General features: G+C 36.9%; 1 protein-coding gene across 1 annotated transcript in view; it reads left to right on the forward strand.

Moving 5' to 3' along the window:
- Positions 1 to 3715: 3715 nt before the first annotated feature.
- Theg (Testicular haploid expressed gene) overlaps positions 3716 to 15636 on the forward strand; it is a 76118-nt gene continuing 64197 nt past the window's right edge. The window contains exon 1 of the mRNA XM_090392978.1: positions 3716 to 3785. Within this exon, the coding sequence (XP_090249104.1) occupies positions 3716 to 3785 (70 nt within the window). The remainder of the gene's footprint in view (positions 3786 to 15636) is intronic.

Consider the following 15636-nt stretch of genomic DNA (forward strand, 5'->3'; position numbering starts at 1 on the left):
GGATGAAAAACCCAAATAAACTGGCGGAAAAAACCCTGCTGTCGACGCCCAAGACCGCCTAACTTGGCTATGGCTGAGGAAGATCCTTAAGCTCCTCGCGTCGTCGACGGGAATCGAACCTAGGACACTCCTTCCCCAGGCATATGGTTGCAAAGCACAAAGCCACTAGGCTATCCGCGCGGACATTTTTGGTGTGTATTGAGTAGTGTTGCCAAATGAAAATTACTAAAAACAGCTAAATCTTAAAAAACAGATCTAAAAAGGAATTAACAATAAAAATTTGAAGCTAAAATTTTAAAAGTATTAGCTGATACTTTTAAGTTACTTACTGTATTCAAGTTGAAGTGATACTTGCATATAAGTGGCTAAATACATTTTCCATGTGGTCTTCTGCGCTTAATTCACCCACGTTTTCACTTAGCTTCTCAGCTTTATTATATGTGGCCATCGTTCCAATATTACTGTCTAGATGCTGGTAAACGATAGTCTGTACAGCACTTGTTCTTACACCTGAGGCCATACTTGACTGACAATATAGCTGTCAGCATTGGCAATTCCATCTTGTTTCTTAATTTAGTTTTAACTACATTCATGGAACTAAAAATTCGTTCAATTTTCGCATTAGAATTTGGCAGTATTAATAAATTTATTGCACACTGAGCAATTTCTTTAAATGGATTCATTCCAGGTGCATATTTATATTCTCATACTTCAGTCCAGAATAGCTCGGTGTTTTCTATATTTGTCCATTTATTTAAGTGGATAATATTGTACTGGTATTCAGCAGCAGCAACATCTTTTTCTGTTTTCAGCATTATTTCTAAGATGGGAGTAGCAGGTTCTTTTATATGTTTTAGGATATTGTTAACAGAAAAAGAAGACATCATTCTTAAAATATTCAAGTTTTCAGGCAACCTTTGCTTAAGCTGTTTGAAGAGACCAAGAAGAAACTGTCTTGCTCTACTTCTAAGATTTCGCTCATCGTTTTGCGTTTTCTTTTGCATCATCAACTCTGAAATTTTTCTTTCAAATCTGCATCCAAGATTTGGACTGGGATCCAAATAGTCATCAATCTCTGACTCTAGAGTGTCGACTGTAGCAACAGAGCGAATCAAACGTGAAAGGTCTTCAAATAATCACATCTTATCCGCACCTAGATGCGAAAATATTGTTAACTTTGCTGAACTTGAACTAGAACAGGATGCAAAAATAAAAGGTACAACAGATTCCTTTCATCTTTGTACATCTCCCACAAAATTTGAGCTTTGTAACATTTCTCAGTCACACTCACGACTTCGAAGTGAGTTTTTAATTCCAACCACTGGCTGAGAATTCTGTCTACTGCAGGTTCAATGGAGAGTCACCGTGTTGCACAATTGCTTACAATTTTCAGAGGAGCATCATTATTTTCATTGATAGTTTGATACAGCTCTTTGTATGCTGTTTGTCTTGAAGAAGAATGTGAAAACCACTTGGACGTTTCAGCAACTAAAAATTCTAATTTTATTGGGAGAGATTCTGCACAAGTGTGAGACATTGCCAGTTGTAATGAATGACATACACATCTAATTAATGTGTATGTCATTCAATATATGACTTCAGTTGTTCATAAACGCCATTACTGACACCAACCATAACACTGGCATTGTCTGTACTGATTGCAGTGAGATTTTTAATGTCCAGTTTCTTGGTCAAGAGCTCTTTTTTTCAGTGCAACCACAATACCACTAGCGTCACACTTTTCTAGAACCACCATGCTCAGAAATGTATGCATAATTTTGTTGAATTTCCTGCTATAATAAATGATGGCCATTCCTAAAATCTTATTCACTGTGATATCATTCAATTCGTCTATTAGTAAGCTGAAATTTTCAACTCCAATGTCCGCAATTAGATCTTCAAAATGTTCACTTGGAATATTCTTTACAATTGCAGAGCACTTAGTTTGGTGCATTTTTACCTTTGGCATAATTTGACTGTCTGGGATGATATTTTTGCAAAGATCTACTAGATGATCGCAACTGTTGAATGATGAGTGACAACAAAGTATAATGCTACCCTACCTTCAAAGTTCGCGGTCTCATCAGACTTTTTCACAAGCATATTTGTAATAGGAACAGCCTTATATGGAACTGCAGCAAGATGTTTCTTAGTTTCGCAATGCTTTACAAGCTGACAATATTTAGCAGCTATATCACATCTGTAAATCTTTGTGGCCTTTTGCAGCGTCAACAGGAACTTCACACAACCATTTACTAAATATTCCCATTTGCAACCACTCCCTCCTAAATTTTTGCTTGTAAGCTTTAGATTTCTCTTTGCTCATTTTTGAAGAAGGGTACACAACTCTTTACTGCAACGAATTACGATCAGTCTTTGAAAACTTCCCACTCGCTATCGTAACTACCAACCAGAACACTATGCAAAGACTAACTTGTAGCGGTGCTATCAACTTCAAAACGACAAAATGGTAGACTGTTGGGCCACGTGACTGACTGACGTCATCATGCATTTGAAACATGTGCGATGCTCGTACCAAGCGTACAATACAATTCCTTATGAAATGCGAACATCTGGAAAACTTTTAAAACAATTTCTTTAACAGTAATTTATAAAAACAACTAAATAGAGTTGAAAATAGTTCTGAAGGAGCTAGATTTAAATTTTTGGAGCTAGGGAAGGAAAAAAAAGAGCTAGATCTAGCTCCAAGAGCTAAATTGGCAACACTAGTATTGAGAGCACTGTCGGTGCCAGGTTATTTTGCGCCCTGGGCAAAGTTTACAAGTGCGTCCCTTATTTCGTAAACTAAAATGTTTCAAATTGACAGTAAACAAAATAAAATTGTCTTTCAGGTTAAATTTATAGGGCTTTTTTATTATTTTTTTAAAATTAATTTGAAAATTCTCTGTTATGATTAATTTACAAAAAAAAAAGTTATAAAATATCAAAATTTAATATTTTAAAATGTTAACGTTTTAAAATATTTATCTTAACTGAATTTTAAATAGTGGTAAGTTCAAATCATTTAGGTAAGGAACAAAAAAGAACCAAGAGTTAAACTGTAAAATAGTGTGATGTGTGAGGGATAAGGGAAAAGAATCGATACCTAAATCATATATCACTATTTAATTTTGATATTTTAGTAAGGCATGAATAAAGCATAGCTTGAAGTTTTGAGCCCCTTCATGGCTTGCGCCCTAGGCAGTTGCCTAGTTTGCCTAAATGGTAGCACCAGCCCTGATTGAGAGGGGTGGCAAAAGCTCTAGCTATATCACTGCTTTTTTTTTTTTTTTTTTTTTTTTGGGCAGGGAAAGGAAATGCGGATGAGTGTGGGTCCAGGCAACCTAGATGTTAGTAAGTAGAAGAGTTACCACATGATGCAGAAGTATTTGAAATAAGCTCATGCAGAAGTATTTGAAATAAGAGTGAGGAGTTTTTGTAACTGTTAGCTCAGCTTGGTCAAAAATGATAGTTATTAGTCAGAGATAGAATGCAAATGACATAGTATCTTCAGAGAGGACAGAGAGAAAAGAATGCAGGAGCTAATTTTAGCAGAAGAATTGAAACCAGCAGGAGTAGAACAGGACAATGCAGATAGCTTTGAAGCTTTCTGGTGTGAGACAGGGGTCAACAGGATGAAATATATGATTAGTTACTGCCTATAATCCAGGACATACAAAAGAAAATTAGATGGCATGCATGGGGGATTTCAACTATGGGGACAGAACTGGAGGAGGAATGGCTAGAGAATAATTATCAGAGACAGCAAGTAATGGAGAGGACATGTAATGGAGAAAAGGCCTGATAAAGAACTGACTCCAACACATTATACCAATTATATATTTGGTTTAATCCTTTATCCAAGTGTAAGCAAACAAAGTTTGTGCGTGAAGTATTTTCAGGACTGGGGCAACTCGTGGCAAAGGTGGTATAATTCTCATCACTTGCCTTATCCCATAATGTAATGCAAAGCATAACTCTTCATGGACATGTATAATTATTATTATTACGTGACACCTCCAGGGAGTCCAAAGACTCATCGAGGGAGGACACCTGCTCCACCACTCAATTCACCAACTACAACGAAACACGCCTACCAGCATCTACACCAATGCCATCTACCGCCCCAATGCTATTATTCCCATAATACTATGCATTAAGGGAAGGGTCACTACCCAGACTGGTTTCAACCTTTATTGAGGTCTCATCAGCAGGAGCCAGATCCAGAGGTGGTGATACTAAGGTGGAAGTAATGGAGGTCATATTTCCATATACCAGTTGCCAAAAGGTGTCACACCTTATTATTAAAATTCTCTGGATTAGAGATAAGTTGATAAAAAATAAAACTAACTATTAATGGAACGAGTCAGTGAGAGAATGACTTTATCCTCTAAAGATAAAGATATTTACTTCACACTTGGTATACTAAACAAACTCTTTACAGAGAGATTAACAAAATTCATGCAGCTGTTAAGAATTTTAACATAACTGACACAGCTGACAAGTTTTAGCAGCACGAGGTTTGAGAGTGCTGGATCTCGTCATAGCATCAGAGAACTTAACAATAACCAATCTCGCTATACTGCTTCCTCTTGAGCAAAGCAATCATGTAATCTTTCACTTGGGAGATTGCCAGACAAAGAATTTTCTGCTAAGAAGAGATATATGTAGAATTACAAAGCAAGCGATTCTGACCAGCTGAGGAGTCAGCTTTTAGCAGTACCATAGCGTAAGAATTTGAATGGGAGAGATGGTGCAAGTGAAGTAGTCAAGATGTATTTGAAGAAAGCAGTGTGAGACTGTATACACAGATTTCAGGAGGATAAATCACATAGAAGTTTGATGGATGAATTGCATCATTAAGCACGAGGTGCAAAAAAAAAAAAAGAAAAAGTGTGGAGGGAAAAAAAGGTGATCTAAGATCATATAAAGAAAAAAGATGATCAGCATTCCCATGAGCACTACAAGGCATAGGCAAGATGATCTGTGTGGTAAGGAAGGCCAAAACCATTTATGATAGAAAGCCGGCTAATGAGGCCAAAAGAAAACTGTATGGCAAGAAAGAGGAAGAATGACTTTAAAAAGTGCTGATGGTAGGGAGGTAACAGAAGTAAACCAAATGGTTGAGTTACTGAGGGATCATTCTGCAAGGATGTACCATCTGGGTGGTGATAATGCATATGACATTGACTGATAGCAGAATGATGGATTAGAATTTGGTGACTTGGATTAGAAGGTAGCTGATAGCCAGATTTCAAAGAGTCGTTTATAGAGGAGTCCAAGAGAAGACAGGTGCTTTAGGGTATTGCAGAACCTTAATGTGAATATGGTAGTGGCATTAGGAAACAGATTGGCCCTTGTATTATGAGAATGTGCAAGGGAATTATCAGCTCCTCTAACCAAGCCATTTAATTTAAGCCTCAGTACTGGGGAGATGCCAGTGGGCAAAATAATTCGACTGTATAAAGGAAGCACCAAGGCTGAAGCAGCAAATTATAGGCCAATCAGTATCTCAGGAGCAGTGGTTAAGGCATTGATAAGTTGTAAATGACAGAATTCAGGAATGGATGGAGGTGACATGGTTTGAGAAGGTTAGATCTTGCCTTAGTAATTTGCTTACTTTTTTATAATAAAGTGAAAATTGAGTTTAAGGGAAATGGCTACTGAGGGATACTACTGGACTTTACAAAAGCATTTCACACAATTCCACATAGAACTACTTTGCACAAATTGGTGAAAGTGGGGATGCATTAGAATCTGGTGACTTGGATTAGAGGATGGCTGATAGCCAGATTTAAGAGTGGTTTATAGAGGAGTTGAGTTCAAGAGAAGACAGGTGACTAGTTCTGTATCACATGGCACAGTACTTGGTCCTCTGTTGTTTAATATGTACATCAATGATATAGCAAATGATCTGAATGGAAGTATTCACTTTTTTTTTTTTGCTTATGATGCAAAACTTGGAAGACCAATAATCAGTGAAGGTGATGAGATCTGCAGGAGGACTTAAACTGACTGGCGGTATGAAAAAGGTATACAGTTTGATGTAGCCAAGTATAAGGTGATACACTTTGGGAAAAAGATATCACAAGCTGTGTATTATATTGATGAGGACAGGAATTTGTGGATTATTGTGGACAGGTATATGAAGTTCAGAGAACATATTGCAATGGTGGCTAGAATAGTTCATCAGATTATGTCGTTGTTGAAGAACACACTGACAAGCAGGGATAGGGACATTACTCTTCCTCTTTATAAGACTTTAATAAGGCTACACATGGACTACAGCATGCAGATCTTATGATCTGGATTCTGTAGGTATGAAGTAGTGGAGACAATCTTGAGATGAGTACAAAAAATTGTTACAATTCTATGGAATGCTCTCTGTGAGAACAGATAGAAGGTCTGTGGGCTTCAAAAACCTGATAGATAAGAAAGAGAAGACATGATAGAAGCATATTATAAGATTGACACTGAAGAGTTTTCACTACATGGAAAGTGATGTCAGTAAGGGTGTTAGAATTAGATTTTCTTGGAGGGTGATGATTGGATGCAATGGGTTACCACAGACAGCTATGAGTACTTTGTTAGTGAATGAGTTTAAAGCAGAAGTATGATAGTTGTATGAATAATGGGTCTACTACAATGAGTCTTCTTTCGTGACGATACCCATATAATAATAATAATAAATACTAAAATGTAGTACCAGCTGTTTCCATCCATAAGGATTTGATGTAGGAGCAAGTTTTATCTACTTTTTTATTGACCACCCACATCAGGTCATCCAGGCAGTGGATGACTCTATTTTACTAATTATAGTTTATCATGAAAATTATTTTTAGGCACTTAAATTAATAGTAGAGTTAAAACTGTTGTTCTTCATTTGTGCTATTCTTTGAAAGCAGGTGATTCTGTTATTAGTTACTTGTTCTGTTTTGTGAATAGATTAACATATTTTGTGGTTATATTTATTTTTGTTGCTGTTGTTTATTATTATTATATTAACTTCTCTCAAGTCAAAGACTGATTAAGAAAGAGAGAGGATTATCGGTTATACCGTTAACAATTAATGTTATACAAATATACATTATATAAGAATTATACAGATATTACAAAAGACCACAGACTTATCATGTAGTCTCTGTTGCCTGCAACATATCATACTGAACCTTAAACTCATGCACACCCCAGCATTCATAAAACATATAGACAATGTATTTGACTCACCTAAAACGTTTTTGCTTTTAAAAAATACTCCTCACTCTCTTATTCATCACTCCCTGCGCAATTTCCAAGAAATGGCACTTCACCTTCACCTTTGAAGGTGAAGTGCCATTCGTGGAATGGCACTTCTATTTGTGAAACTCTGCAGATTACATGACTTCAGTCAGTCATCATTCAAACATTCCACAGTCATCCTGAAATCATTTTTGTCAGCTGCTCTGCAAACCATCCAAATCTCAGCAACCAGATTTGATCTGATCAGGGTCTCTTACAGTGGAATCACTACCATTTTATCTCTTTTGATTAATGTTCTTAATATTGCACAATCTCCTAAGTTTACAGCCTTTCCAACATTCCCATTAAATTTCAAATTTTGATCCACACAAAGGTCTTGTTCTTCCTCCCATATACTTCCATGTACAGCTTCATATCTGTAAATAACTGAATGAGAGCAATTATTTTCTTGACCTCCATGAAGTAACAAGACTCATCATGCAAGGTCAACACTAGTGAACACAAAGTCTCTCATACCACTCCTTAAAATGATTCACAGTCTGCATATTTACCACCCTCTCAGGCAATGCATTCCATGCTCCTACCACTCTCCATACAAAAAACTTACTTCTTACCCTTTTACCTCTTTTTTTTTTTCAACTTCCAGGGATGGCCTCTTGTCCGTGCTCCTTTTCCTTGTTCTACCATATGAAAAATCTCTTCAATGTTAATATGATAATAAACCTTCAACAGCTTAAATGTCTCAATCATATCTTCCCCTTTGCCTTATATCCACCAAATTCTGAAGTCTGTATGCCCTCAGTCTATCCTCATAATCAACATTGTACAGTCTTGACATTTTTGTTATCCATCTCTTCACCCTCTCCAAAGTTACTTCATTCTGTTCAAATCCCGGTGACCAGATCTTAACACAGAAATCCAGATGTATTCTGATCAAAGCTTTATACAGTGGAACCAGCACAGTTTTATCTCTCTCGTGGTGAATGTTCTCCTCAACATCGCTGCAGTTCTTTGAGATGTCCTCACAACCTTTGCAATATGTCCCTGGAACTTTAAATCTTTATCTGCAATCACCCTAAGATTCCTCTCCAAGGTTATCCATTCAAATCCCAATCACCAAATATATAACTTTTTTTTTACTAAGGCTACTTCATTTATTAAAACAAGAGTATCCTTTAACAAATCCATGCTGACCTGATAAATAATATTGACTTCATCTTCTGAATTCTGTGACAAGTTCTTACCAATTTCTCCAAAATCTTAACAACTACAGAAGAAATATAAACAGGACTATAGTTTAATACCTCCACTCTACCACCATCTTTTATGCAATGGCACTGTCTTATCCTCCTCCTTCCACTTTCCAGGAACCTGTCTCATTGCTAGATTTTCATTAGACAGCTGAGTTAATGGCATGGTAATTTCCACAGCATATTCCATTAAAACACTTGGTGAAATTCCATGAAAATCCCCTGCCTTACTGATATTTAATGTATTTGGAATACATCCTATTCCAATTCTAACACTTCACCACTCCGTATTCCTCTAGGAATTATTGCTGTGACATTTGCTCTAATTTTTTTATATGTAGATACCACATTGCTTGACTTGGTTTTTGTACATACATATTACTAATTTATGTTCAACTATTTACATATTGCTTTAACCTTTACTGTAATTTTATTTATATGTAGATATTGCATTGCTTAACTTAATTTTTGTACATACATATTATTTACTAATTTATCTTCGACTATTTATGTATTGCTGTAACCTTTGACCTTGTGTGCTGCTGTGACCTTTGCTATGGCACAGTATGATCTTTGCTGTTCTTTTGCCAATAAACCATAAACCAACCAATCAATCCACTAGGAATAAAACCAGGAAGGAACATTCTAATAAAGTAATCATTAAATAACTCAACTATGTCATCTGCATTGGTCACCTGAGTACGTTCTCCATCCAGTAAAGGTAATCCACCCACAATCATTTTTCCTGCTACTCAGTAAATAGCAAAAAATTCCTAGGAATTCTCCTTAGATTGCAGTGCTAGTCTCCTCTTCTATTCTAAATTTTCTCTCCTTACCCTACAAGTCACTTTCCTAGCCTATGCCTTATATTCATCATGCCACTTTTCTCCACTTCTCTAAATATGTCTTCCATAATCTCTTTTTTCATCTGTGATTCCTCTGTGAAGAAGATAAAGTGATTTGATTCCAAATCACTTTTTCTTCTTTACTTCAGGTATACAATCTGCCATTGCTGTCAACAATTTTTTATTAATCTCTCCCCTGCACTACTGACCTCTCTTCCTTTAAATTCTTTCATCCTAAGTCAATGATAGCTGCTTGCCTTATAATTCCACATACATTTTTTTTTTATCTTGATACTTCTACATGCCTATTCATTGTGCAAGTCAGGACTACATGATCATTCTCACCAATTGGGTGTGTGACAAGTATAACATCTCAGTCACAATCAGATCCTCTGATGCTATGACCAAATCCAGAACTCTCAATCCTCATGTTCACTCCATCACATGCTGCCAAATTCAGTTGTCCCTCAAGAAATTTAAAAAATTCAGTTTCCTTAGTACTGAATTCTATCTTCTCTGACCAGTTTATATTGGTATAGTTGAGGTTCCCCCATAATGCTCACTCACCAAACTAATTTTCCTAAACATTTCCTACTTGTCACCATCTGTATTCCCTGGTCTCTAGCTGCACACCACTAAATGTCTTATATCTTTCTCACACTATATACACTGAAAGCCTTATTTCCACTGAGATTCTCCATCCTGAGAGGGTACAATTCATCTGTTATGAGTAATACCCCAACAACATATCCTTATCCACTATCACCCCCAGATCTCTTATTTCCTCTACCTCCAACAATATATTCTCAATATAACCTTACATTTTGCAACATTGAACTCGCATCCCCATTTCTGTGCCCAATCCCTCAATCTATTCAAGTCTTCCTGTAAGGTCTTAATAAGGCTGTGGGACTTGATAATATATCACTATATTCTGAAAGAATGTGCCAGGGAGTTGACACCTGCCTTGACATATTTTTTTAATATGAGCCTTGCACTCGGTCAAGTTCCTAAGGAGTGGAAGGAGGGCAAGATTGTGCCACTTCATAAAGGAGGTGATCGAACTCAAGCATCAAACTATAGGCCTATCTGTGTGTCAGGTGTTGTGGTTAAGTTGTTAGAGAAGCTTGTGAGAACTAGGATCCAGAGTTGGGTTAGATAACAATGGTATTATCTTTGATGGACAGCATGGATTTGCTAAAGGGAGGTCATGTTTTAGTAATCTACTTACTTATTACAATAAAGTGACTGCTTCCTTGGACAGAGGAAAAGGATACACAGTAATATACTTGGATTTTGCAAAGGCTTTTGATAGAGTACCTCATGATAAGTTGACAGTCAAACTAGAGAGCAGATGGGGTTGGATATTAGATTAGTGGATTGGATGGGAGACTGGCTATCTGATAGGTATCAACAAGTTGTGTATGGAAGAGCGATATTCAGGAAAAGGAAAGTCATTAGTGGAGTGCCTCAAAGGTCTGTTTTACTGTCCATTACTGTTTAACTTATATATTAATGATATAAGTGAAGATTTGGATGGAGATATTCAGTTGTTTGCAGATGATGCAAAGTTGGGACGAACCATGAAGAGTAGTGAGGATGTTTTGGCCTTACAAGAAGACTTGAATAAATTGAGTGATTAGGCACGGAAATGGGGATGTGAGTTCAATGTTGCAAAATGTAAGGTTTTAAAATTTGGAAAACAAAGATGGGATGCAGAATTTATGCTTGTTGAGAATATATCGTTGGAGGTAGAGGAAATAACAGATCTGGGGGTGATAGTGGATAAGGATCTGAAATTTAGGGGACACATAGCCAAAATTGTGAAGACAACACAAAGGCTTCTGGGAATGATGCAGAGGACACTGACGTGTAGAAGTAGAGATATTCTTGTTCCGTTGTATAAGGCTTTGATTAGGCCACACATGGACTATTGTGCCCAGATTTGGTCACTGGGTTTTCAGAAGGATGAAGAGAAGTTGGAAAGGGTCCACAGGAGACTGACTAAGGTAGTTTCTGACCTCTGGAATGTCGAGTATGAGGAAAGATCGAGAAGATGTAATTTGCAGAGTCTGGTAGACAGGAGGAAGAGGGGAGATATGATAGAGACCTACAAGTTGGTAAGGGATTGTTATAGGATCAATGTTGGAGAAGTTTTACAGAGAATAGTGGGAGATCAGGGGAGAACCAGAGGTCATCCCTGGAACTATATAAAGAGGGTGTGAGTCGGGGAGTGAGAGGCAGGTTTTTTTCGTGCAGGGTTGTGAATGATTGGAATGCCTTGCCTGAGAATGTGGTGTCTGTAAAGAGTTTGAATGTGTTTAAAACACGATATGATGAGCTGTGTGTGTGTGTGATAAAAGGACCTCCCAGATGAGTCTTTGACTCCATGAGGTCTTGGGGTGGTAATAATAATAATAATAACATTTACTTTCCCTATCCTGCCAAAATATGCTATACCTTTTGATTTCTATCCCTGTCAGAACATCATCCTCAGTTAATAAAGTTTCACTGAATACCAGTAATCTTTGGGGAGACTGAATCATGAGCTAGAGATAGTCATGGTAACTTTTCTGCTTGGTTACAATGTTTATTTCTTGATAGGTATAATAAACAGCTGAATATCTCTTTGAATTTCAGTGACATTATCATTAACATCATTAGTTGATACTAATGATATTGTCATTGATATTAACCAATAATTAGGATCAAGTAATAGTCAGAGTCCTGCAGAACTCCACAAGTAACTTTCTTTCACCCTGATATTGCTTCTTCCCATACAACTCTTGGATACGTATCAGACAGCCGGTTGCTAATCCACCCCGTTAATTTAATATCTAAACCCTTACAGCGCAGCTTAATATATTAACTTATCATGTAGCACTCTATCAAATGATTTTGCAAAATCCAAAACAGTTACAGTATATTCGTATCTGCTCTCCAGCCAAAAGGCTGCAGGACCTTTGGCATGGATGTTTGTGATTGTCTGTGAAAATCTAGTGATGGTGGTGGGCAGTAGATGGCATTGGTATAGATGATGATGGTAGTTGTGGAGAAGAGCGTTATAGTGTAGATTCCCTCCCTCAATGAGTCTTTGGACTCCCTGTAGGTGTCATTAATAATAATAATGATAATATTCATTTCCCTCATCTTGTAACTTTATTACAAAAGTTACCCAGATTAACACAAGAGCACCTTTTTTTTTTAAACGCATTTGTGCTGACTTGCACAAATGATATTATTCTTATCTGCTCAAGTTTGTATATGAAGTCTTAACAATTTACTGCAATATCTTAAAACCTACAGAAGTAATAAACTAGTCTACAGTTCAGTGCCTCTATTCTTTCACCAAACAGCCAAGCCAATGGTGTCATTAGTTCTTTAGCACATTCCTTTAAAACACATGGTGAAATATCATCCAATCCAACCACCTTGCTGACATTTAAAGTACTTAGTATTCTAAATACATCCATTTCACTCCTAATCCTTCAGCCTCTTCCATCTCTTTTGGAATAAAACTTGCTTTGCCAGAATGAAACACACTAATGAAATATTCATTAAGCATCTCTACATCATCATTCACCTTGGTCACTTGTTCACCTATTTCATTTAGCAAGACCATTTGTTCACGCTCATTCCTTCTCTTGCTTTTCACATGATGAAAGAATTCCTTGGGGCTATCTTTTGAGTGTGGTACTGTCTTGTCTAATATTCTAATTTCCCCCTCTTTGCTATACTAATCGCCTTTCCCTCTTGAACTTTATATGCCTCATGCAACTGTTCCTTACCTCTCTATTTATACATTTGCCATAATTTCTTTTTCATCTGTCATTCTTTTTTGAAGTCCTTAGTCATCCATTTTATCCCTAATTTTTGTTTATTTTTTTTTTTTTCACTTGTGGTATATGCTTTTGCTGCTAACAAATGAGCTGTAACTAGCTTCCTTGAACTTGACTTCTTTACCTTCCAATTCATCCATCTATGGTATTGCCCTCAGGTTGGTTTCTATGACTGCTAAAATGTGTGCAAACCCCCCCCCCCAAGATCAGTGCTATATGGTTAATATCACCATATGAAGGAAGTATGACATTTCAGTTATAACTGTATCCTCTGATGCCATAACCAAATCCAAACCTCTTGATCCTCATTTTCTCTCCAACACAGAAGGGACGAATATCTTAGACTTTTGTCCCTCAAAAATTAAGTTTTCTTATGATAATATGATAGTTTCATTATCCAATCTATATTGCCATAATTGATATTTCCCATAATGATCACTTGCTTTTCATTCACTGAGCCCATTTGTCTAAATATTTCCTGCTCTTCACCGTTTTCATTCCTTGACCTATAGCAGCATTCCTATATATACCCTGAATCATTGAATTACCATATATTATACCTCTCATAGCTTAATTTCCACATACTGGTGTCTCTCACTCTCTCCATTCCCAAACTGTCTTGCATTGCTCTTCTGCTTTCATATCTTCACGTTATCACACTTTTCCTTTCATCTACACTGTCACAGCATCTTCTCATTTTTTTTCTCTTTCCCTTGTTGCGTCGTTCTCCTTGCCTCTCTCCCACCCATTCCTTTGGTTGGCAATATACGATAGTGGTCTGAAAATTCTTGGCCTAACAATAAAAAAACCAATTTATAATTTCAAAATTATTTTTATTTTTCAGCATAATCTCCCTCAAGACTAATACATTTATTCCAGCAATGCTCCAGCACCATTATCCCATCCCTGTACTAGTTCTCAGTAAGATCTGCAAAATACTCCTCTATAGCTGCAATCAGCTCTTGATTCAAAGAAAAACGTTGACCAGCAAGGAAAGTTTTAGTTTTGGGAAGAGAAGAGATATCATTTTATGATATCTCTTCTCTTACTCCTATCTGCCAGACTTTGTAAATTGCATCTTCTCAACCTTTCTTTATACTCCACATTCCAGAGACTAAAAACCACCTTAGTCATTTGCTTCTGGATCCTTTCCAATATCTCTTCATCCTTTTGAAAACCAGGTGAGCAAAACTGTGCATAGTAGTCCATATGTGGCATAATCAAGGCTTTATACAATGGAACCAGAATCTTCTCCTTACTTCTACAAGTCAGTATCCTATGCATCATTGCCAGAATTCTCTGTGCTGTGCTCACAATTTTAGCATGTTCTCTAAATTTTAGGTTCCTATCCACCATCACACCTAAATATCTTATTTCCTCCTCCTCCTCCTCCAGTATATCCCTACCAAGTGTAAACTCTACATCTCTTTGGATGTAGAGTTTACACTTGAAAGCTTACAAGCTTTCAAAAGTTTACATTTTGCAATATGAACTGGTATCTCCACTCCCATGCCCATTCACTTAGTCTATCCAAGTCCTCTTGTAAAGCCACAACATCTGCTCTATTCCTCTTAGTTCTTCCAAACTTTGTATCATCTGCAAATAACTGAATATCACCATTCCAATCTTCTCCAATATCATTAACATTCATATTAAATAGTAGTAGCCCTAAAACAGACTGACCCTTGAAGCATTTTGTGATTTTCCTCTTCTGGTATATTGTTCCCTTGCACACAACTTGCTGATACCTGTCAGATAGCCAATCTCCAGTCCGGTGCACTAGACTAATATCCAAACCCATCTGTTCTAGTTTAGCTGTCAACTTATCATGTCGACAGCTAAACTAGTATACTTAAATTTTGCAAACACCTTTGAAAATCTAAGTATGCTACTGTGTATCCATCTCCCATCTAATGCACCTGTAATTGTAATAAGTAATTACTAAAACATGAATTCCCTTTGGCAAATCCACCCAATTCTTGATCCTACTTCTCACTAATCTCTCCAATACTTTACCACTTTACCCACATCAGAACTCCTGATACATAGATTAGCTTATAATTTGAAGCTCGAGTTCTGTCACTTCCCTTATGGAGTAGTACAATATTTCCTTCCTTCCTTCCACTCCTTTGGAACTTGACCCAATGTAAGACATAATAAACTAGTATGCTAAGGCAGTTGTCAATGCCCTGGTATGTTCCCTCAAAATATGAGATGATATATATCGTAAAGTTCCACAGCCTTATTTACATCAAGTTTACTCCATTCCACATCTACTTTTTGTTGACTCACAGTCCATCTTTCCTCCTTCCTTTCCACTACTCTCAAACTTTACATGCTTTCACATTCACAAGGATGAAGTACCTTGGTGAACTCTCAACTATATCCTTGACAGCAGTTATCGTTATCCGTATACCATTTTCTTCAGTCAGTGTCATCCTACCATAATCATTATTTTTTCTG

Source organism: Typopeltis vanoorti, chromosome 5, assembly GCF_054136105.1.
Source record: "Typopeltis vanoorti isolate ZY-2024b chromosome 5, IOZ_Tvanoo_1.0, whole genome shotgun sequence".
In the NCBI taxonomy this organism is placed as follows: domain Eukaryota; kingdom Metazoa; phylum Arthropoda; class Arachnida; order Uropygi; family Thelyphonidae; genus Typopeltis; species Typopeltis vanoorti.